This window comes from Erythrolamprus reginae, chromosome 3 (assembly GCF_031021105.1).
Source record: "Erythrolamprus reginae isolate rEryReg1 chromosome 3, rEryReg1.hap1, whole genome shotgun sequence".
Lineage (NCBI taxonomy): Eukaryota > Metazoa > Chordata > Lepidosauria > Squamata > Dipsadidae > Erythrolamprus > Erythrolamprus reginae.
This window is the reverse complement of record NC_091952.1, coordinates 222,919,927-222,944,728: the sequence shown is the minus strand read 5'-3', so window position 1 is coordinate 222,944,728 and position 24,802 is coordinate 222,919,927. Positions and strand designations below refer to the sequence as shown.

The 24,802-nt window shown below is 41.4% G+C and overlaps 1 protein-coding gene across 1 annotated transcript; it reads left to right on the top strand.

Annotated features, from left to right (window-relative positions):
* Positions 1 to 38: 38 nt before the first annotated feature.
* Positions 39 to 24,114, top strand: RMDN1 (regulator of microtubule dynamics 1). Its single transcript, XM_070747997.1, has 10 exons — positions 39 to 334; positions 4,478 to 4,595; positions 5,389 to 5,476; positions 8,415 to 8,574; positions 11,729 to 11,818; positions 14,323 to 14,378; positions 16,600 to 16,687; positions 17,112 to 17,142; positions 19,921 to 20,054; positions 21,853 to 24,114. Exons 1-10 carry the CDS (start codon positions 191 to 193, stop codon positions 21,889 to 21,891), a joined length of 948 nt encoding a protein of 315 aa, XP_070604098.1. The 5' UTR covers positions 39 to 190; the 3' UTR covers positions 21,892 to 24,114.
* The last annotated feature ends 688 nt before the right edge of the window (positions 24,115 to 24,802 follow it).

Below are 24,802 nucleotides of genomic sequence, written 5' to 3'. Positions count from 1 at the left end.
AAAAGCGGAATGAATATAACTCGGATCTTGTTCCCTCCGGACTTTTTCAGAAATGGAACATGAGAGCTTTTCCGGTATGGATCTCAGACATGAGAAAAAGCCGTGGGAATAATTGAACAGGCAGTTCCTGTTTCCGGCATATGCAAGGAAAGGGTGATTTTGGAGATAATAGCAAGGGAAGGTTTCTGTCATGGCGCTGAGGAAGGTGGCGGCGCGACGTTGGCTTCGAAGTTGCTCTTTCCTGGAGACTCGTTTCTTTTGCGAGGCTCCAAGGATAAAACCTGGCTGCAGCCGTCAACTTTCTTCAGGTCATGGAGGAAAAAGGGGACTCGAGGTATGACTGGGTTACAGGCGCATCCCTTCTTACCTTCTCCTGTGCAGGCACCGAGTTTGTCCGGGCTGAGAGAAAATAACGCGCTCGGTTTAACTAAAAAACGTGGCTCTCCTAAAAGTTTTTTTAAATCTGCCTTCGTCTTCTCCCCAGTATGAATTATTCCTTCATCTTTTTTACTAAATCTGCACTTCTATTTCTACTAGGTTTTTCCCCCTCATCATTCCTATCACCCATTTCCTCCCACTTAGGACTGTATGACTGTAACTTGTTGCTTGTATCCTAAGATTTTTATTAATATTAATTGTTTCTTCATTGCTTATTTGACGTACTACATGATTCTTGACAAATCTATATTTTCTTTTACGTACACTGAGAGCATGTGCACCAAGGCAAATTCCTTGTGTGTCCAATCACACTTGGCCAATAAAGAATTCTATTCTATTCTATTCTTTAAGCCTATGAAGATAAGCTGTCATACTTTTCTTCCAGCTTCCTAATTTGCTGAGCAGGAAAATCATAAAAATCAGGATAATAGACAGACCCAGTGGGCTCCATCTCATATTTGGGCAGACCTGATTTAAAAAAAGTTAAGATAATTTTTCTTTGCGAAAAATGTATGGTGTTTTGGGAATGTCTGTGGATATTCTCAGACATCCAGGTCATTGTTGTCACAAAGATGTAATTTGACTCCCTGCTTTTTACTTTGAAGATGTTTGAGTGCTGAAGAAGGTTCTTGGATGAGAAGCCAAACGCCTACAAAGAAAAACCAGAAAGTCCAGTTGCTTCTTGTAAAAGCAACTTAGGGCATTTGAGGAATGTTTGCTTTACTTATGAAACAGATCATAAAGCGACATAAAAATATTTACTGACATGGTGCTTCCAAGTTGTTTTTAACGGCTGTGTTTTATTCGTGTAGTATTTTGCTAAGGGAGAGAGAGAAAATTGCCCAAACAAAGTGGAGTGTTTCATAATTTTATTGTTGTTCTATGCCAGTGATGGCAAACCTTTTTGTCTCCGTGTGCCAAAAATACATGCGCATGACAACATTCCACCGTGTCAGCACCCATAACTCAATGCATACCCCCTGCGCGTGCATACCCCCCTGAGTGCATGTGCATCACACCATGCGTGCACATATACACCACACATGCACCTCTCCCATCCCATTCTGGACCAACCTTTGCCAGTGTGAATGCCTGCCTTTGCAGACGCAGTAGTGGCTCCTGCCAGCCTCACGCTCTTGGCAATGTACATCACCCATACCAGCCAGCAGGACTGTGGAGGAGCAAGCCCTCCAGTCTGCTGCTGTGCCACCCATGGGACAACACTCTGCTCTGCCCAAGGATATGCAGCAACCAATGAGGGAGAGATGGAAGACAATCTTGACTGATTTTTGCAGCAACCATGAAAAGTGCCTTCCTCCAGTTGCTGGAAATTAAAGGCGGCTCTGTGCAGCTGATGAAAAACATTTTCTCCCAATGCCCGTTCTCTTGCATACACTGAGAGCCGCACACTGTTGAAACGTGAGGGGCTGCATTGCTCTGTAGCCCACCCTTCCCCCAGCTAGTCTGCCAGCCTGGAATTCACCACAGCTTCCCCAATCTGGTAGCTAATTCTACCTGAGACAGTTAAACTCCTATCACAGCCGTTTCTCAAGCAGGAAAAAAGACGGGAGGGCTGGAGGGGGTGTAGGAAAGAGATCCAAACTTTCTCCCTTCCCCCTTCTTTCTCCCTACCCCACCAGCCACTCTTCGTGTACCCCTAGTAAGATAGGGTAAACACTTGGAACTCGATCAGTTCACACAACTGAGTTTCAGCCAATGGCTCAGAGCAGCTGCTTTGCTTGAATTGGTGGGAGATCATAGGAAGAAAGGGCAGCCTCTGGAAAAACGTTGAGCTCGTCCATTACACATTCCCTTTGTCTTCTTGGGAAAGGGATTCAAAATTCTCCTATTCCGTTGGATGAGAGATGGCCAGACGGGCAGGCACTCTCAGCCGCTGCTGGGTTAGGATAACTCCCTAAAGAAGCCTGTTTGCCTCTTCTTCCCAGCCCCGAGTGGGAATCACCAAGAAAGGTGCCAGGAAAGTGGTGGCGCTTGGTTGTAGCATGTTTGCAAGCTGCCTGAAGTTAAGCCTTCTATCTGGCGATGAAGGTTCAGAGAAGAGCAAGAGGTGGGGGGCTTTTCTGGAAAGAGGAGAGGGTCAATGGCTACCACAACTTTGCCCCTTTCTCCATCTCACCTTTTCTATTCCTGGGTGTGTATACGCCTCCTAAGCACCTTTGGCTTGAAAAATTGCAACAGGCAAGATCTCTCCGAGACTATTAATTAACATTCCAAATGCTTCCAAATGCTTTTTGCCTTTGCCATTTGCCTCTGCAGAGGCAGCAGCAGCAGCTCCTCCTCCTTGAGCCAACCTTACTGAAAATCTTGGGTTTTTTTTGGTTTTTTTTATTATTTAGATTTGTATGCCTCCCCTCTCCGTGAACACAAGGGTTTGCCTTGTGGGGGGAGAAAAATATATGGGGGGTCTCTCTTTTCTGCAGGGGCAGCAGCAGCTCCTCCTCCTTCTCCTGCCAGCCTCGCTGTAAACCTCAGGGTTTACCTTGGAGAGGAAAAGAGAATGTCCATGTTGGCAGCGACTGCAGCCACACTTCAGAGAAGCCCCGTTGGAGAGTTGATCATCTGGGTGCATGGCAGAGGCCAACGCAAGAGAAACAGGATGCCAAATGCTTAGCTCTGCAGCCCCGCAGAGCCAGTCAGGGGCTTCCCTACATAACTTTGCCGGCACAAAATTTGCTGGAACTTCAGAACTGAGTGTATGGCATTCCGCTTCTCTTGCAAGTTTACAGTGAGGCTGGCAGGAGGAATAGGAGGCGCCTCTGCAAAGAGGATTCCCCCTCAGGACCTTTCTCTTCCCCCATAAGGCAAACCCTGAAATTTACAGAGAGACTGGCAGGAGGAAGAGAAGCCACTGCTACCTCTGCAAAGAGGCAGTGGCACAGGCAAAGTGGCAATGCTGCTTTGCTGACATGAACGGCATCCAACATGGATCCTTGGTAGTGGGTGTCTGGTATAGCTGTTGCGCATATCTGATAAGAGGTGCCAGTGGGCATGCGCACTGGGCAGCTATTCTTCTGTTTACTAGTATGCATGCGTAACAATCAGCTGGCTGACTGGCTGGCTGATCTTCCCGTTTCTGGCCTGAGTGAAGCACAGCTGATAGTCATGTGCTCATGCGTGCCGGTAACCAGAGGATTAGCTGGCCAGTGTGCATGTGTGCGCTGGAAACCCGGAAGAGGACTGAGCACCGCCATACATGCCAGGAGAAATAGCTCCACGTGCCATCTGTGGCACATGTGCCATAGGTTCGCCATTACATTTCTATGCCTTTAAGTCAGTTTTGATTCCTGCCAACCTATTCCTGCAGTTTTCTTGACAAGATTTCCATAAGTGATTTCCCACTGCTTCCTTCTTAGTGTTGAGGGAGAGACTCTAGCTGAACAATATGAAGTCAGTTGGCTTTGTGCCTAAGGTAGCACTAAACTAGTAAATTCACATCACACTTTGACTAGCTTATGTGTGTGTGTGTGTGAGTGTGTGTGGTACTTATACATACGTTCTCCAAGATTACTGTAATAGAAACAGAATCCATATTATAGAATCTCTCAATGAAAAAACCATAAACATTTAAAAGTGTATCATTAATGGCCTGCTTAGTTTTAAATATCTATTTTTCATGCATGCTAACAGGAGGAAAAAGTATACCGAGGCTTGAAGTTTTTAAGCTTACAATATTTTGCTTCATTGTAAACGAAATGCTCTGATTAAAATACTGTAGTCACAACTGAGAGAGAACCAAAGGTAGCGCTGAATTAAATGGGGGACAGAAATATAGAGTTTATCAGTAGAATGAACTAAAGAGTTGTGACATACAATAGATAGCTTTTGTGTGAAGTTACATATTACCATAAAAAAGCAATGATCCCAATTCCATATTATAGTAAGCCACAATATGTCTTAGCATAATGCTTGGTACTAATTCTCAAATTCTACCTTTAGCCACTTTGTGAACATATATGCTTAGATAAAAAGAATTGGCATCAGATTTGTAAAAAGCTATATTGATATTTTTTAAAATTAGGTGTTTGAAAAATCCAGAATTTTCAGAAGAGGATTTATATTCTCAGCATTGTCCTACCTGGGATACAATACTTATCTAGTACTCTCTCGGTCTGCTATGGTTCATGCTGATGTGAAAAGTAAGATTTTTTTTCCTAAAAATGTAGACTTGTCATATCCAATCCCCTATCCCTAAAATATAATTTGAATTTGTTATTAGAGGAAGGACTAAGTATGGCTGCTTATAAGATATATAACAGATGTAACTTGTTTTCTCTCTCCGTTATTCACTTGTAAATCAAATTCATAAAGCCATACAACTCAGTAAAATACTAATGCATACAGATTGTACACTGCTCAAAAAAAATAAAAGGAACGCTTAAACAACACAATATAACTCCAAGTAAATAAAACGTATGTGAAAACAAACTGTCCACTTAGGAAGCAACACTGATTGACAATCAATTTCACATGCTGTTGTACACATTCAACTTTGTACAGAACAAAGTATTCAATGAGAATATTTCATTCATTCAGATCTAGGATGTGTTATCTGAGTGTTCCCCTTATTTTTAAGTAGAGGTACCACTGTACTATTGACTCAATGACTTGTCTAATTTATCTGAGAGGAGGTAAATTGAAAAAGATCAACTACATCAGTGTTTTATCGTGTAATCTTATATTTCTTTGACACTGAGTAAAAAAGAGGTGAAGATGTTGGAAATACTTCTTGTTAATAGACTTAGCCTAACAATACTATACAAACTTGTTGATAGATAGAAAGGTTTTGATTATCATGATGCTACTGCCTTCTATTCCTGACTTGTAATATTAGTATGTCTGTATGCAATCACATCAATTATTTTTCTATTAAGTAATACCTGCTTCACAGATAGGCAGATTCATTGAATTCTTGTTTTATTATATCATAAGTTGCTGAAATCCTAGATCAAGCTGACTATCTCTACGGAAGTGGAGAAACCGAAAAGCTTTATCAGTTGCTGAGTGAACACCAAAACAGGTATAATATAATTTTTTGACATGCTAATTGGATGAGGTGAGCATAAAGTGTACACCAATGGTACAAAAAGTCTAGATACATGGAACGATTGAAATCAGAATTTTTGAATACTTTATAATGGACCTTTTAAGTGCATTAACTCTCACTTAAAAAACAACTTTTTCTTCTAATTGTTTTCAGTGGAAAAGAAAACACTCAAAATGAAAAAATAACATCAGTTCATGACACTGTAATAATTATAACAAGCAATAAAACAGTTTAAAGTTCTAAGAAGATCCTTTTAAAAAAAATGCATTTAACAGATTGGGAAGGTGCGGTTCATAAAAAGATTCTCTTTGAGTAAATTTGAATATCCCCAGACTTTAATTTATGGAGTTGATTACACTTGTAAAGTACCTCTACTTTCACTAGATATACAGTGATCCCCCGCTCTTTGCGAGGGTTCCGTTCCAGGACCCCCCGCAACGAGCGGGTTTTCGCGAAGTAGCGCTGCGGAAGTAAAAACACCTTCTGCGCATGTGCAGATGGTGTTTTTACTTCCGCAGCGCTAGCGAGGAGCCGAAGATTGGGGGCGGCGCGGGTGTTTTAAAACGTCCCCGCCGAGATGGGGGGCTCGCTAGCACCCCCCTAACCCGGGTTGGGGGTTCGGGGGTGTGCTAGCGAGCCTCCCATGTCGGCGGGGATGTTTTAAAACACCCGCGCGACTTTCCAATGAGTCCCGAAGACAAACGCGTTGTCTTCGGGACTCATTGGAAAGTCGCGCGGGTGTTTTAAAACATCCCCGCCGACATGGGAGGCTCGCTAGCACACCCCCGAACCCCCAACCCGGGTTTGGGGGTGTGCTAGCGAGCCTCCCATGTCGGTGGGGATGTTTTAAAACACCCGCGCCACTTTCCAATGAGTCCCAAAGACAACGCGTTTGTCTTCGGGACTCATTGGAAAGTGGCGCGGGTGTTTTAAAACATCCCCGCCGACATGGGAGGCTCCCTAGCACACCCCCGAACCCCCAACCCGGGTTTGGGGGTGTGCTAGCGAGCCTCCCATGTCGGCGGGGATGTTTTAAAACACCCGCGCCACTTTCCAATGAGTCCCGAAGACAACGCGTTTGTCTTCGGGACTCATTGGAAAGTCGCGCGGGTGTTTTAAAACATCCCCGCCGACATGGGAGGCTCCCTAGCACACCCCCGAACCCCCAACCCGGGTTTGGGGGTGTGCTAGCGAGCCTCCCATGTCGGCGGGGATGTTTTAAAACACCCGCGCCACTTTCCAATGAGTCCCGAAGACAACGCGTTTGTCTTCGGGACTCATTGGAAAGTCGCGCGGGTGTTTTAAAACATCCCCGCCGACATGGGAGGCTCCCTAGCACACCCCCGAACCCCCAACCCGGGTTTGGGGGTGTGCTAGCGAGCCTCCCATGTCGGCGCGGATGTTTTAAAACACCCGCGCCACTTTCCAATGAGTCCCGAAGACAACGCGTTTGTCTTCGGGACTCATTGGAAAGTCGCGCGGGTGTTTTAAAACATCCCCGCCGACATGGGAGGCTCCCTAGCACACCCCCGAACCCCCAACCCGGGTTTGGGGGTGTGCTAGCGAGCCTCCCATGTCGGCGGGGATGTTTTAAAACACCCGCGCGACTTTCCAATGAGTCCCGAAGACAACGCGTTTGTCTTCGGGACTCATTGGAAAGTCGCGCGGGTGTTTTAAAACATCCCCGCCGACATGGGAACCCCCAACCCGGCTTCTGGTAGAAGCCTTCTCTCTTTTTTTTCGTGCGCTTGGCGAGGAAAGGCAGGCGGGGAGGAGGCGACGGGGCCAAAGGGGGCCGAGGGAAGCTCGGCTGCGGTCGAGAGAGAAATGGCTTGGGCTCGCCGCAAGAAAAAAAAGAGACAGGCTTTTAGTTTTGGCTGCGGGGGGAGGGAATCCCGCCGCAAGGTAAGCTTCGGGGCGGGGCGGGCGGGGCCCTTTTGTGCCAGTCGGGGAGGCGGTGGCGGCTGCAGCAGAGGCGGGCGGGGGAGGCCGGCCCGCCGGAGGGGCGATGCGGGCGGCGGAGACAGGCGAGGTCCCGGCCGCCCCCCGCCCACTTGGCCCCAGACCGGTGCAGCAGGAAAGGGACGGAGAAGGCTCACTGGCAGCCCTTGCCCATCGCCGCGCCTTCGCTTCCCCCCCTCCCCCGCTGGATCCGGCAGCGTGCTGAGGGGAATTGCCGCGGACTGGAGGCAGTGAGGCAGACCGGCTCCGAGGCGAGCGGCCGGAGCTGCGCCCTCCTTCGCCCGCCAGGTGAGGCGAAGGCGAGGGGCGCGCGGCTGCAGCGAGGAGCCGAAGATCCGGGCGGGGAAGACCCAGGGAAGGTTCCTTCGTCCGCCTAGCAGCTGATCTGCTCGGCAGCGCAGCACCAGCGAGGAGCCGAAGATCTTCGGCTCCTCGCTGCTGCTGCGCTGCCGAGCAGATCAGCTGCTAGGCGGCCGCTCGAGAGCAAGAGGGGGAGAGATAGAGAAAGAGAGAGAAGGAAAGAAAGAGATGAGAGAGGGAGGAAGAGAGTGTGAGAGAGGAAGAAGCAACATAGAGAAAGAGGGGGAAGACCCAGGGAAGCCTCTGCCCGGCGGGGAAACTCCACCATCTACGCATGCGTGGAAGGGCACGCATGCGCAGATGGTGGAGTTTACTTCCGGGTTGAAAAATCGCGAATTACCCTGTTCGCAATGGTCGGGGACGCAATAACCGGGGGATCACTGTAATTCCCTGCAAAATACTCAGTTAAAATTATTATAGCGTCATGTAGTGATGGGTTATTATTAAGCTGCCTTTATATTGATTTATATAAAGTTATCGCACAGAACTATTGTTTGGTAGTTAAAAGTATAACAAATATGTCTTTACATTGATACTTTACTATGGTTCATCATAATCAATATATCCTATTATATATGTTAATATGTAGTGAAAATGCACAAGTGTTATGGCGTCTGGCACGAGCTGTACGAGACCTTGCTCATCTTAGTCAAACTTCAGCAGAAAAAAAGAAGCAGCTGGCTTATGAAGCCCTTGGTTATGCAAAGAAGGCACTTGAGAAAGACAACACTTGTTATAATGTACACAAGGTCAGATAAACAAATTATTTACATTTTGTAGTTGCTCATTTCTGAGTTTAGGAATTTGAAAGGCAAATTGCAACAATTTCTTTATCTCTTAAATGACAAATTCATATTCAATTATACAGCAATTATAATTTCAAACCAGCCTGCCAAATAAATTGGGATCAGAAAGTTGCAGAAACTATAGCTGATGTCTACTGATTTCATCACTTTAAAGTAGAAGCCAATATTGAAAATATTGCTACTAGTGATACATGCCAAAGCATATTTAAAGGGAAAACTATGAAGAAGTAGCTGCATGATCCCAAGTTTAGATTCATTTCTTTTAAAAGATGAAGATACATATACAGTGATCCCCCGCTCTTTGCGAGGGTTCCGTTCCAGGACCCCCCGCAACGAGCGGGTTTTCGCGAAGTAGCGCTGCGGAAGTAAAAACACCATCTGCGCATGTGCAGAGGGTGTTTTTACTTCCGCAGCGCTAGCGAGGAGCCTAAGATTGGGGGCGGCGCGGGTGTTTTAAAACATCCCCGCCGACATGAGGGGCTCGCTAGCACACCCCCAAACCCGGGTTGGGGGTTCGGGGGTGTGCTAGCGAGCCTCCCATGTCGGCGGGGATGTTTTAAAACACCCGCGCGACTTTCCAATGAGTCCCGAAGACAAACGCGTTGTCTTCGGGACTCATTGGAAAGTCGCGCGGGTGTTTTAAAACATCCCCGCCGACATGGGAGGCTCGCTAGCACACCCCCGAGCCCCCAACCCGGGTTTGGGGGGTGCTAGGAAGCTCCCATTGTTGGCGGAGACCTTTTAAAACACTCGCGCGGCTTCCAAACCGAGTCCTGGAAGCCGCGCGAGTGTTTTAAAAGGTCTCCGCCAACAATGGGAGCTTCCTAGCACCCCCCAAACCCGGGTTGGGGGCTCGGGGGGGTGCTAGGAAGCTCCCATTGTTGGCGGAGACCTTTTAAAACACTCGCGCGGCTTCCAAACCGAGTCCTGGAAGCCGCGCGAGTGTTTTAAAAGGTCTCCGCCAACAATGGGAGCTTCCTAGCACCCCCCAAACCCGGGTTGGGGGCTCGGGGGGGGTGCTAGGAAGCTCCCATTGTTGGCGGAGACCTTTTAAAACACTCGCGCGGCTTCCAAACCGAGTCCTGGAAGCCGCGCGAGTGTTTTAAAAGGTCTCCGCCAACAATGGGAGCTTCCTAGCACCCCCCAAACCCGGGTTGGGGGCTCGGGGGGGGGTGCTAGGAAGCTCCCATTGTTGGCGGAGACCTTTTAAAACACTCGCGCGGCTTCCAAACCGAGTCCTGGAAGCCGCGCGAGTGTTTTAAAAGGTCTCCGCCAACAATGGGAGCTTCATAGCACCCCCCAAACCTGGGTTGGGGGCTCGGGGGGGTGCTAGGAAGCTCCCATTGTTGGCGGAGACCTTTTAAAACACTCGCGCGGCTTCCAAACCGAGTCCTGGAAGCCGCGCGAGTGTTTTAAAAGGTCTCCGCCAACAATGGGAGCTTCCTAGCACCCCCCAAACCCGGGTTGGGGGCTCGGGGGGGGTGCTAGGAAGCTCCCATTGTTGGCGGAGACCTTTTAAAACACTCGCGCGGCTTCCAAACCGAGTCCTGGAAGCCGCGCGATTGTTTTAAAAGGTCTCCGCCAACAATGGGAGCTTCCTAGCACCCCCCAAACCCGGGTTGGGGGCTCGGGGGGGGGTGCTAGGAAGCTCCCATTGTTGGCGGAGACCTTTTAAAACACTCGCGCGGCTTCCAAACCGAGTCCTGGAAGCCGCGCGAGTGTTTTAAAAGGTCTCCGCCAACAATGGGAGCTTCCTAGCACCCCCCAAACCCGGGTTGGGGGTCCGGGGGGCGCTGTCTCTCGGCGCTTTCGTGCTGAGTCCGGGAGCGAACTCGCTCCCCGACTCAGCTGGAAAGCGCCGAGAGACAGCGTGGACAGGCCCGTTCCTTGGCGCTGTCTCTCGGGGCTTTCCAGCTGAGTCGGGGAGCGAGTTCGCTCCCGGACTCAGCACGAAAGCCCCGAGTGACAGCGCCAAGGAACGGGCCTGTCCACGCTGTCTCTCGGGGCTTTCGTGCTGAGTCGGGGAGCGAGTTCGCTCCCGGACTCAGCACGAAAGCCCCGAGAGACAGCGCCAAGGAACGGGCCTGTCCACGCTGTCTCTCGGGGCTTTCGTGCTGAGTCGGGGAGCGAGTTCGCTCCCGGACTCAGCACGAAAGCCCCGAGTGACAGCGCCAAGGAACGGGCCTGTCCACGCTGTCTCTCGGCGCTTTCCAGCTGAGTCGGGGAGCGAGTTCGCTCCCGGACTCAGCTGGAAAGCGCCGAGAGACAGCGTGGACAGGCCCGTGCGGCGAGAATGAACGGCGTGGGCGGGCGAAGGGCGGGCGGCAGCGAGGAGTTTGCGTGGGCGGTGGGGAAACTCCTCGCTGACGCCAGCAAGAGGGGGAAGACTCAGGGAAGCCGCCCAGCAGCTGATCTCCCGGTTGCCATCTACGCATGCGTGCCCACGGGCACGCATGCGTAGATGGTATTTTGACTTCCGGGTTGAAAAATAGCGAAGTACCCTGTTCGCAATGGTTGGGGACGCAATAAACGGGGGATCACTGTAACCTGGATGGTCCCTCCTTGCTCCGAGCACCCTTTTGCTTTTAAAACACAAGTGTTGCATAGTATAAGTTATAGAAGTGAAATTGAACTATGTTATTACCCGTTATTTTTAGTTCAGATTTTAATTTTAAAAGCCTAGAATGGCTTAGACAGTTACAGCTAACCATGTCCTGTTCAAGTATGAACTTATCTAGACATTAACATAGAATTTCTTTTAAATGTCTGTTTTTTCAGAGCCTTGTCTAAATGTGGGATGTAGGAAAGTTTATTCTTCACTCTTCCAAAATTATTTCCTCAGGACTTTTATGTAATGTCAACTTGATTTAAAACCTTCTTCAGCTTGGTCTTGTAAGAAATTGTATGCCATTCATTTAGTTTTAACTATAGTTCATTTTAGACAGTTAACCTCCTAGCATCCACTGTTGACTGAAGCTTAAAATAAGGTTGTCATGTAGTATGATTAGACATACTGTATATTTATTGACAATACGATAATAATTTAATACATAAATATTTCATATTGCTAAATAATCTATTTCATTCTTTTTATTAGTGGTATGCAATATGCCTCAGTGATGTGAGAGATTATGAAGGAATAAAGAATAAAATCTCCAGTGCTTTTGTTATTAAGGAACATTTTCAGGTATTTAAAAGTACTAATTAACCTTAACTTGTGTCGTCTGCCACACAAACCTGCACATGGTGGAAGATTTATGATGAAGAATAAATTAGAAACTGAAGTGTTTTTAATTGTTGTATTATATATGAATCATTGAACTCCCATTGTCTTAATTAATAAGGAATGCTTAAAATATTTTAATGGATTTTGTCTAACATACACAAAAATACATTTTTGCAGGTAAAATATTACATTTTTGTAGGAAAAATGTAACATTTTTGAAGCCTACATTGGAAGTATTAAGGAACTAAAGAATAATAATTTGTCGTCTCTGAAAAGTCATGGTCAACATTAGTTTAGAATGATAGTCCTTCATGTTTCATAAATCTTGTCATTCTTTTTTCAGAGGCGTCAGATGTGGGTTCCTCCCAGTTCGGACTAGTTTGCCCAAACTGGTACTGACCTGCTGGTGTTGTCACGATAACATCACAGAAATGATTCAGTCGGTGCTGGTCCATGGGCACTGCCATTTAAATATATATATATATATATATATATGTTAAATATATAAGAAAATATATAAAAAATATATAAGAAAATATATAAAAAAATACATAAGAAAAAACATATATATATATATATATATATATGTGTGTGTGTGTGTGTGTGTGTGTGTGTTTTTTTCTTATGTCGGATCACCCTGGTATATTTTTAAGGAACGTCACAGCTCCTTTTTTTGCCTCTAGGCCCAACCCAGGGCCACTGCAAGGCAGTAATATATTTATAGCCGACAAACTATATTTTGTATGTGTTAAATGTTTTTTAGCTGGAATTTTAAAATTAAGGGAGACTAGTATAGATCCATTTCGGCCTTATTAGGCCTCATCAGCTAGCCACACCCTTTATTTACTGGGATTCGATCTGGGAAGCTTCTGCATTGTAAAGCAGAGAGCTAGCAATTAGACCCATCAGATCTGAATCCTCCCAGCTCTGTACCAGGGAGGGGGTATATGTTTTTCTTATGTCGGATCCGACATAAGAAAAACATATACCCCCTCCCTGGTACAGAGCTGGGAGGATTCAGATCTGATGGGTCTAATTGCTAGCTCTCTGCTTTACAATGCAGAAGCTTCCCAGATCGAATCCCAGTAAATAAAGGGTGTGGCTAGCTGATGAGGCCTAATAAGGCCGAAATGGATCTATACTAGTCTCCCTTAATTTTAAAATTCCAGCTAAAAAACATTTAACATATATATATATATATATATATATATATATATATATATATATATATATATATATATATATATATATATGTGTGTGTGTTAAATGTTTTTAGCTGGAATTTTAAAATTAATATATTTTAAATATATTTTAAAATTTTAAAATTAATATAAAATTAATATATATATATATATATATATGTTTTTTTGTTTAAGGCTGTTTTCTAAATCTCTGGTAGGCGGGACGTGTCATCTAGTTTGTTCATGCTGAGGGGATGTTTTTTTTATCTCTATGGCCTCAATGATTATTCTTTTGTATACGTTTTCTGTTTTGGAAAGTAATTTAGTTTTTTCAAAGTCAATTTCATGCCCTGTTTTTTTAATGTGCTGGACAAGGGAGGACGTTTTTTCTTCTTTTTTGACGGAATTCTTATGTTCTGCAATGCGTGCGTTTATTCTTCGATTACTTTGTCCTAATCTAATATATATATTTCTTGCTTTTTTTCCCCTTCTGAACATGTTCAGAAGCCAAGTCTCCGGCAGTGTGCATGTGGTTGCCATCTTATTTTTGACTTCTCTTTTTGTTTCTTTAATTTCTTTTTTGAGCATGTGCAGAAGCTGAGTTTCTGGCATTGAATGAATGAATGAATGAATGAATGAATGAATGAATGAATGAATGAATGAATGAATAAATATGCATGTGGTCCCCATCTTGTATTTGGCTCCCCCACCCCACCCCACCCGCCGATTTTTGGCACTGTGTATGTGCGCAGCCACAGAGCATAGGAAGAAGTGAACTGGCAGCAAGGTAAGTTAGAAACAGGTGATTTTTGGTGTTCCAGTGGTACATCTTTTCGAAGATGTACTTCTGAGACTGCATAAACCACCCTGAAATACTTGAATTAGGTTGTTGGAGGGTCAGATATAAATCCTAGGGAACACCTGTTGAATGTAACATGTTGCTGGTTATAATTTCTTCAGTGTGTCCTTTTCCCTTCAACTACATATTTCAGGATATTTGTGTTTTCAAATATAGTTTTGTGAGCTTGAACAGAGAAATTTGAATGCTAGCAGACTTAATGTTAGCTTTTAATCATCAGGATGTAAATCTAATCTATACAAGCCATAGATATATGGACTAAATATTAAGGACATTTCTCTTTAAACCATATGAAGTTCATTACTTTTTTCAGACAAAAATAAGCAATGATGTAATTTCATTGTTGCTAGAGATTAAGTGGGAAGGTAGGAGTTATAGAGGTAAATATTAAGCCATGATAAATGCTTTTGATTTTTTTTAAACAGAAAGCAATTGATCTGAATCCAAAGGACGCTACTTCACTTCATCTTATGGGCATGTGGTAAGATAATCGTTCTAAACAAAATTATATTTGAAATGCAAACATTTTTGCCTGATATGTGGAATGTGAAGTAATTGCCAATGCTTTTAGTATTTAACAATAAGTTTTCGAACAAATGAACTATCCTATCAGCATTATCTCATATAACATTATATATACATTTCAGCAATATGTCTCCTCTAGTTGTGTTTTTGCATTTGATCTATCATCATTTCCTTCTAATTAAACACCAAACTTTATTCCTCCCGACGCTACTCTGTTAAGCATATCTATTTAATTTTAGTGGCTTCTCAGTCATTATTTAAAAGATACCTTAAGAAGAAATTTACTTTTTGTATATACGCTCCCTGAATAATTTAAGGCCAGGATAAACAACATATGGCTCTTTTGATATTTTATTATGTGCCTTCAAGTCAATAAGAACTCTTAACAACCACGTAGATAACAAGTCTTAATCATATTGATTTTCTCCAGGACAATCTCCCTAATCTTCAGGTCAATCCTTCCCACTGTAACTCAGTCCAATGATTATTACATTTCTCCTTTTGTTAGCCCTAACTAACATTTACTTTTCAACTATCATAAGTATTGTCTCTCATGGAAAGTTATTGACTGATTTATATCCTAGGTGGCAATATTTTGCTAAAACCTTTTCTTTTTAAAAAAGGTCTTCTTTTCCTCCCAAATATTGAAAAGCTCCAAACTAGATAACACCATATCTTAAAAGATTTGCAAACAAAATGATGAATATTTTTGTATTAAACAAAGGGCCAAATAACACACAATGAAAGAAATACAGGCTTTAACTTGTTAGTCATATTATTAGAGGTTTGAGTATTGGTTGAGCCTTATCTGAGTAAATTAAGAGTTACATTTCAGTTTTAACATTATTTCATAAATGAATATTTCTCTACTTCTCTAAGCATAGTCCAGCACACTTCAGGTATTTTTCCTAGATTTGCATTTGTTTTTAAAGCATTCTTAGTTAGCATATCTTTATTTATTTATTCAATTTCTATAGCTGCCCATCTCAACTCAGTTGACTCCGAGAGGCAAATTATATCATAATAATTAAAACCATTAAAACAAAAATAGTTAGAAATTGTATATTTGTTCCTCTTTGGCACTTTTCTTCAGCAATTCTTGAATGCCTTGTTGAGTCTTATCCTAATCTCACCCACCCTCCCATAAATCTTAATTAACTGTTCAATCCATCTACCAGCCACTTTTAATCTGGACAGAATAATGATTCTGTCTTCAACAATTATTCAACTGGCTAATCTGTTTTAGCTGCTGTTGTATTTTAACTGCCAGCCCGATCTTTCATTGATCAGTTTCTTCTAATCTTGACATGTTGCCCATGGACATTTCTAACAGTTTATGCCATTTTTGAAACTGCGCTTTCTCCTCTACCAAGAAGCCGAACTAAGTCCTATTCTGATAATTTACCAACTGACCATAGCATAGACCCAGAAGAGAATGTGTTTGACTCACTCTCCCTACTCTCAAAATCACTTCAGGGTAAATATTTATATACGTATTTGACTAGCCAAGTCATAATATGTTTAGAAACATAGAAACATAGAAGTCTGACGGCAGAAAAAGACCTCATGGTCCATCTAGTCTGCCCTTATACTATTTTCTGTATTTTATCTTAGGATGGATATATGTTTATCCCAGGCATGTTTAAATTCAGTTACTGTGGATTTATCTACCACATCTGCTGGAAGTTTGTTCCAAGGATCTACTACTCTTTCAGTAAAATAATATTTTCTCATGTTGCTTTTGATCTTTCCCCCAACTAACTTCAGATTGTGTCCCCTTGTTCTTGTGTTCACTTTCCTATTAAAAACACTTCCCTCCTGGACATTATTTAACCCTTTAATATATTTAAATGTTTCGATCATGTCCCCCCTTTTCCTTCTGTCCTCCAGACTATACAGATTGAGTTCATTATGTTCATTATGTTTGTGAATAAAAAAACTAATGTTTATACAGAAAAAACTAGCTAGTGAGGCCTTTCTACACTTAAGCAGCATTTAACTTATAGCTTTCTTTAGTTATTCTTAGACAGTGATTTGGGAGTATAATAGTCAGTTAGGCATACATCATTCTAGAGTTGGGTTAAAGTTAGAATTCACTGGCCTTCTCTAGTTATGTAATTTTAAATATTGTGCTCTTTGGAGACATACTTAATGAATACATTTTCTGTACGTTACAGGTGTTACGCATTTGCAGATATGCCTTGGCATCAGAGGAACATAGCTGCTGTTCTATTCTCAACACCACCCAGCTCTACCTATGAAGAAGTATGTACCCCATACTAGTATTTTCTATAGCTTTTGTTTTGTATATTATCCAAATGTTTTGGTATAAAACATTGAAGAAAGGGAAATTGAAAGGTCAGTCTTTATAAGCTATGAGGCTATAATGTCAGGTAGTATATTTTTGGATAAAACTTGAGATTCTGAAAAATAAATATACCATCTACTAAATGACTACTTATTTATATTATCACTAATATACCAGTTAATTCATAAAATACATAAGTTCAATTACATTTCTGAATAAATATATCCTATTGAATAAAAACTATCAAGCATATAGCATTCCCTTTTGTGTTTTCCATTAGAAAACACAAGTTATATTGCAGTTATTGAAGTATTTTAATTTTTACTGGAAAGATTTGGGTTACTTTAATAGTATTCTAATCTTAATGCTAATGTCTTCTAGGCATTGCAGTACTTTCAAAAGGCTGAAAATGGTAAGTTACGTAAGAAAGCATATTGCATTTTGACATCAAAATTAAAATGTGTTAGATACTATATGAAAGTGTAAATTATTTATAGCAGAGTTCCCCAAAATTTCCGGCTTTGGGAGAAGGTTCACACAAGTGATTGGCAAGTATGCATGAACGTAACTCCATTTCCAGAAGGGACATACATGCGCACCTGCCACTCACACAGATGGAGCACACTCATGCGAGGATAACACGGGTGCCCTTCAAGCTGTTTCCATGGCCCAGTTGCAAACCCTTCACAGCCCACAGGTTGGGATCCCCTGATTTATAGTATTATATAAAACAAGGATATGAAAGTTCTTAAAATTCCCTTCCACTGTATCTAATGATATATCTACTGAGGTATCAATGTAGAATGAAAAAATTAGCATCTCTAGTCATTAGAGAGATATCCAAATTATAAATTGGAAAATCCATAGTGTTTCAGTACAGTAGTCCCTCGCTATACCGCGCTTCACCTACTGCGGCTTCACTTCATCGCGGGTTTTCAAGAAATATTAATGAGAAAAATCATTCGCGGATCTTCGCTGGTTCGCGGGTTTCTGAGGAAGTCGATTGGCAGATTTAAACAGCTTGCCGAACCCGATCGGCAGGTTTTTTTTAAAAAAAATATCTAAAATTGTAAATACTGTATTTAAATACTGTATCTAAAATAAATACTGTGTGGGAAGGGTTTATAAACACTTAAAACAATGAAAACTTACCAAACAATTACAATATAAATACTTAAATAAGTACTATCAGTCAATAAATTCCCCATCGCGGATTTCACCTATCGCGGCCAGGTCTGGAACGTAACACCAGCGATAGGTGAGGGACTACTGTACTGCAACTTAGTACTAAATATGCAACTTTTTAATTATACTGTTTAATATTCTTTCAATGGGGATGCTAAAAGAATTGTATGTTGAGAGCATGTTATGAATTTGTTATGTCAGAACAAGTATTTCTTCTTTGTTTATTAAAATGTTTCTACTGATTATGAGATTAAAATTAGCACCCCTTTATATTGTATTTTTCAGAAGAGGAATATGAAATGTTTTAGTCATAAATGAACTTGCATCAGAATTTGCATTATAAAGATATATATTGAAGAACAGAAACAAAGTAATTTTCATCTTAAATTTTATATATCTATATATATGTAACATATTTTTGCTGATAGTGAAAAGGAAGGAAGACTGTAGATCTGTTTCGGGCTTATTTGTCCTCATCAGGTAGCCATACCCTTATTGGGATTTGAACCTGGGGCTCTGCCTTGTAAGGCCTTAGCCTCTAGGCTACAGGCTCGCCTCCTCTCTCAGCTTGTACCAGGGATGGGTTATGTGTGATATTTTTTGTTGAGTCACCCTGATATATGGGAGGAGCATACAGCTTTCTTTTTGCCTCTCGGCCCCACTAGGGGCCATATGCCAAGGCAGATAAGCTTTTTATAGTTAGTTACTATAAACAAGCACTGGATACCAAACAAAAATTTGGATACCGAACAGCCACATCCTTTCTCCCTCACTTCCACCCTCTCTCTTTACCTTTTGCCTCTGACCGACTTCCCAGCAACTGGCTGGAGGTGCTGGGTGTTCTGGGGGATGGCTGCTCAAGGGCCCTTCAGCCGGGCCGGGCCTACGAAGCACGAAAGGGAAACGTTTGCCGGCTGCCTTCTCTTCACCCGCCTCCTTTTTATTGTGTGGCAAGAGCTTCTCAGCTGCTCGCAGCAGACAAGAGGCTGCTGCAGTCCCGCCGGCGGGCTCACTGGCCACTGCACTGTTTGCCACCCAGAGGCAGGGCGGTAAGACCCGATAGAGCCAGGATGCTCTTCATTGCTGCCACAGGGGGAGAGGGGGAATATCCAGCCACCACCCTCACCCCCACCTGGCGGCGGCAACTGCTGAGGCGGCTCTGGTGGCTTCCCTTTGAGGAGTAGCAGCACCGGGAACATCACATTCATCTGCTCGATGTTCCACTGCCACCGCTTCTCCCACTCCTGCCGGGGGGAAAAGAGCCCTGCAAGCGCCCCGCTGCCAGATACTCCTCCACCCACTCTCCCGCGACCCCCGCCACCTTACCTGGGAGTGCTGGTTGCCTCGCCACCACCCTTCCCCCCCCACTTGGCGGCGGCAACTGCTGAGGTGGCTCCGGCGGCTTCTCTTTGAGGAGCAGCAGCACCGGGAACGTCACATTCATCTGTTTGATGTTCCACTGCTCCTCCCACTCCTGCCGGGGGGGGGGGAAGAGCCCTGCAAGCGCCCCGCTGCCGGATACCCCTCCACCGCTCGCCCACGGCCCCCACCACCTTATCTGGGAGTGCCGGTCACCTCGCCCCCACTAATGCAGAGAGACGAAAGGGTGGGGAGTGAGGGACAATGTGTGTGTGGGGGAGAGGAATCAATTTTCCCCATAAGAAAAGGAAATATAGTGAGTCAACAGGGAACCAATTAAATATATTTTCTTTATTTCTTATGGGGAAATTTGTTTCGGATGCCAAACATTACGGGTAATGACCAATATTTCAGAACGGATTGTGGTCATTAGCTGAGGTTCCACTCTGTGTGTGTGTGTGTATGAAATAAAAACATTACAGTGCAGATAGAACCAAATATCTTTTACCACTCAGCAAAATGTACCACATTATCTTTTTATATATGTACTGAGGTTTTGCTTAACTTTTTAAACTATTAGAACCAAATAAGCTTTACATTATAAATTAAAAACCAGAAGTTTTTTGTTTGTTTTCATTTCTTGTAGTTGAACCAAATTTCTATAGTACAAACCTGCTGTTCTTAGGAAAGACATACATGAAATTAAATAATAAAAAGATGGCCCTTCTCTGGCTAACAAAAGCTAGAGATCGGCTACCACATACAGAGGAAGATAAGCAGGTAAGTTACTTCCACAGCCAGATATGTATATAGATACAAAAAATACATTTTCAAGTACAGTGTTCCCTCGATTTTCGCGGGTTCAAACTTCGCGAAATGGCTATACCACGGTTTTTCAAAAATATTAATTAAAAAATACTTTGCGGTTTTTTCCCCTATACTACGATTTTTCCTGCCCGATGACGTCATATGTCATCGCCAAACTTTTGTCCGCCTTTAATAAATATTTTTTTAAATAAACTTTAATAAATAAACATGGTGAGTAATAATCTAAACGGTTGCTAAGGGAATGGGAAATTGTAATTTAGGGGTTTAAAGTGTTAAAGGAAGGCTTGTCACACTGTTCATAGCCAAAAATAGTGTATTTACTTCCACATCTCTACTTCGCGGAAATTCGATTTTCGCGGGCAGTCTCGGAACGCATCCCCCGCGAAAATCGAGGGAACACTGTATTCTTGTGCTAGAACACAGCACACATCAGTGCTTTCATTAGCTTCACATTGTAGCCTAAAACCATGTTTCCCAATCTTGGTAATATATTGTACCACTTTCAGAACTAACCAGACAACATGATCTTTGCTGAGAGTAACCATCTTGCAGTCATTGTGAACTGGACAACATCTAAATTTAATAAATTATTAATCTAAAGAAATCTTGGAAATGTATATTGAAATAAGTCATAATTTTTAATGAAATGTTAGATCATAACAAACTATCAAATGATTATAGAATAATATAATGGCATAATATAAACATTGTTATCAAGCATTGTCAATGTTTTTCATCAAAACTAAGTTTAAAAATGGACAGTTGGGAGAGAGGAATTTCCTGTAGATTTCTTTCTGTCCCTTTTTCAGGGGCAAACGATTGAATGGGTTGAAAAGGATTTCATAAATTTTGATAAGGTACTCTGGTTTCGTTTCACTGTACAGTGGTATCTCTACCTAAGAACGCCTCTGCTTATGAACTTTTCTAGATAAGAACCAGGTGTTCAAGATTTTTTTTGCCTCTTCCCAAGAACCATTTTCCAATTACAAACCCGCGCCTCCGAAACTGTAAACGGAAAAGGCAGAGAGAAGTCTCTGTGGGGTCTCTCTAGGAATCTCCTGGGAGGAAACAGGGCCTCCACCCTCCCTGTGGTTTCCCCAATCACACACATGATTTGCTGTTACATTAATTCCTATGGGAAAAATTGCTGCTTCCTGGTCATGGAACGAATTAAGTTCGTAAGTAGAGGTACCACTGTAATTTTTTGTGAGAATTTTACTTGGAGCTTGGCTTGTCACTTTTAATTTATAGCAGCCCTGAAGTAAATTGGTTTAAACAAGGATTATTGATTCAGATTTGTAACTAAAGCAGAAACTTGAAACCAACTCTCTCCATGAAAGTTTAGACCCAATGTTGTTTATTTGTTTAAAAATCTTTGTATACTAAGGCAATAAAGAAAAATTGTTTGATGTTCACATTAAAAAAGAAATGTAGCATAAAACCTCAAGCAAAAATAAAAACAAGTTTTGTTTTTTTTAAAGATGGTACTATTAAATTAAACTGGGGAAGGCTCAGCTAAAAAGCCTGGCTTTTAAGATCTGGTGTAAAAGATCTCTAGAGGGAGGCTCCTTCACACTGCATTAGTTTCTATCTGATCTAATCCTGGAAATCAATGTCTGCATAGATTATCTATTTTCTTAAAAAATAATCAAAGGCAAATTAGCAGACAAGAGTGCATTAACACATCTATTTTTACATAATTTGCACACTGTGTCAAACAATATATATTTTTTCACTTCTGTTGTTCCAGGTACAAAAAGAAGCTGTGGAAATATTAAATTCCATATGACATGATTACTCAAAATATATGAACCGATGGACTAAGAAACAAAACAGAAAACTAAACAGTTATATTGTGGTTCAAATTGGTATACAAAGAAAAGATTTTTAGAGAAGAATAAATTCCAGATTTTACTGACATTTACATCTACCTCCATTAATCCATATACATGTCCAGAATGGAGAGAGAGAAATCAGGAAAGAGTTATGAAATTGACAAGTATTCAGAAATAATAGCCTTTAATTTTAATTCCTAATTAAATTTTAATTCCTAATTTTTAATTAATTTTAACTGCTATTTCAATCATGTTTTGGCATTTGGAAACATGGATTTACATAATTTATTTGGATAAGTACCCGTATATACTCGAGTATAAGCCGACCCGAGTATAAGCCGAGGCACCAATTTTTGCCACAAAAACTGGGAAAACGTATTGACCCGAGTATAAGCCGAGGTTAGAAAATGCAGTGGCTACTGGTAACTTATAAAAATGGAAAACAATAAAATTACATTAATTGAGACATGTTTTAGAATATTTATTTTAAAGAAAACCAGTAAACTAGCTCTGTAAATTTAAAAGAGGGTAAACAAATTAACAATATTAACAATAAATTAAAAAGTAAAAAAAGTAGCTCGATCAGGAACAAAGCTAAAACCTAAGAGTTAAAATCCTTCAAAACTGGATTCCTTCTCATCATTAATTGGATTTACATTATTGTTCTGTTTTTATATATGCTGTGAGCCACCCTGAGTCCTTGGAGAAGGATTGAATACAAATCCAATTAAATAAATAAACAAACAAACAAACAAATAAATAAGTGTATCCAAAGAAGAGCTTCAACATTAGCTGCTGTGAGGTTATCAGCATAGAAAACCAAATAGATAGATAGATAGATAGATAGATAGATAGATAGATAGATAGATAGATAGATAGATAGATAGATAGATATAGATAGAAAGATAGACAGACAGACAGACAGAAAAATAGATAGATAGATAGATAGATAGATAGATAGAAATAGATACAGATAGATTAGATAGATAGATAGATAGATAGATAGATAGATAGATAGATAGAAATAGATACAGATAGATAGATAGATAGATAGATAGATAGATAGATACAGATAGATAGATAGATAGATAGATAGATAGATAGATAGATAGATATAGATAGAAAGATAAATAGACAGACAGATAGAAAAATAGATAGATAGATAGATAGAAATAGATACAGATAGATAGATAGATAGATAGATAGATAGATAGATAGAAAGAAAAATAGATAGATAGAAAAATAGATAGATAGAAAGATAGAAAAATAGATAGATAGAAATAGATACAGATAGATAGATGATAGATAGATAGACAGACAGATATAGATAGAAAGATAGACAGACAGACAGACAGAAAAATAGATAGATAGAAAGATAGACAGATAGAAAAAGAATTCCTGTCTAGCTCTGCCTCATAATACATTATTAGATCCTATCCAAGCAAGGACAGCAACTACCACAAAATACCATTTTTTAAACAGTTTAAATCCTTTTAAAGGAGGGGGAGGAGAATCTGACAGCAGGGGGCCTTTTTAATCTGACTAAAGGCAATGCAGAGAGAGTAAGGAATACTCACCATTACTTTTTCCCCCTCTCGGTTGGAGCAAATGGCTGCCTCATTTGCTTGAGCTAGGGAGAGGAACTAAGGCATGCGAGAGGAGACAAAAGCTGGTGCCTCCTCGCTCTGGCTCAAGCAATGGCGCCCTCGTGTGGTGACTTTGTCAATGACCCGAGTATAAGCCGAGGCTCTGTTTTTCAGCCCATTTTTTGGGCTGAAAAACTCGGCTTATACTCGAGTATATACGGTATACTGTTTTTGTTTTGGAGAATTTAGCAGGATAGAATATGCTGCTTTTATATGTCAAAGGATAATTTGTTAAGATATTGTTATAAGAGATGTAGTGACATAGTGTGTGCAACCAGTTCAATCCTGATGGGCTTAAAGTTGACTTAGCCTTCCATCTTTTCAAGGTTGGTAAAATGGAGACCCAGATTGTTTGGGCCAATATACTGACTCTAAATCATCTAGAGAGGGTTGTAAAGCACCTCTATGAAATGTATATGTATGAGTGCTATTGCTAATGCTATTGTTTACCCTTAACATGTAAAAATATTTAAGCACTGTAGTGCTTATCTAATATTTTGATTTACAACCAATATATCAATTTATTTTTGAGCTTTTTAGTTTCTGGCCAGGTTTAGTTACAGATTCCTTGTTGCCTTTCACATGTTAATCATATAGGTCCATAGAGGTATAATCTGTTTGCTGACTTTAAACAATACCCTTCATTTATAACAAAGTTCTTTTAAAATAAAAAGTACTTTTACATATAAAAATATATTTTAAAAGCCCATAAACAAATATAAAAATAAAAAATAAAAAAAATAATATAGCTTTTGACTAATGTAGTCTTGAAATGCAACATTAAACTATAGATTGGTATCTCTTTTTGTTAGGTAAAGTCATAAGCAGAAAGCAAATCAGCTCAGAATTTAAAACTAAGATGACTTCTTTTACTAAAAAAATAAAATCATGCTTATATTTCAATATGAAGAATTCTAAATCATGCAGATAACTAATATCTACCTAAATAGATATCTACTAAATAGCTATCTTTATTTTTTTTAATCAAAAAAACTTTGTAGATTTGGAGTTGCCTAGTCCTAAGAGTAAGTCAAGAATGGTAGGTGCCATTAATATATATGCATCGAATAGTGAATTTTTTTTCTTAAAAACTGAATATAGCAGAATAGCTGACCCTCTATATTAAAAAGCTGAAGGTTTGAAGCTCCTATCCCCAAAGCCTCTTTGCCTATTATACATAGTGTGCCTTTTATATTGAGGTTTGATAGTTAGCACCTAA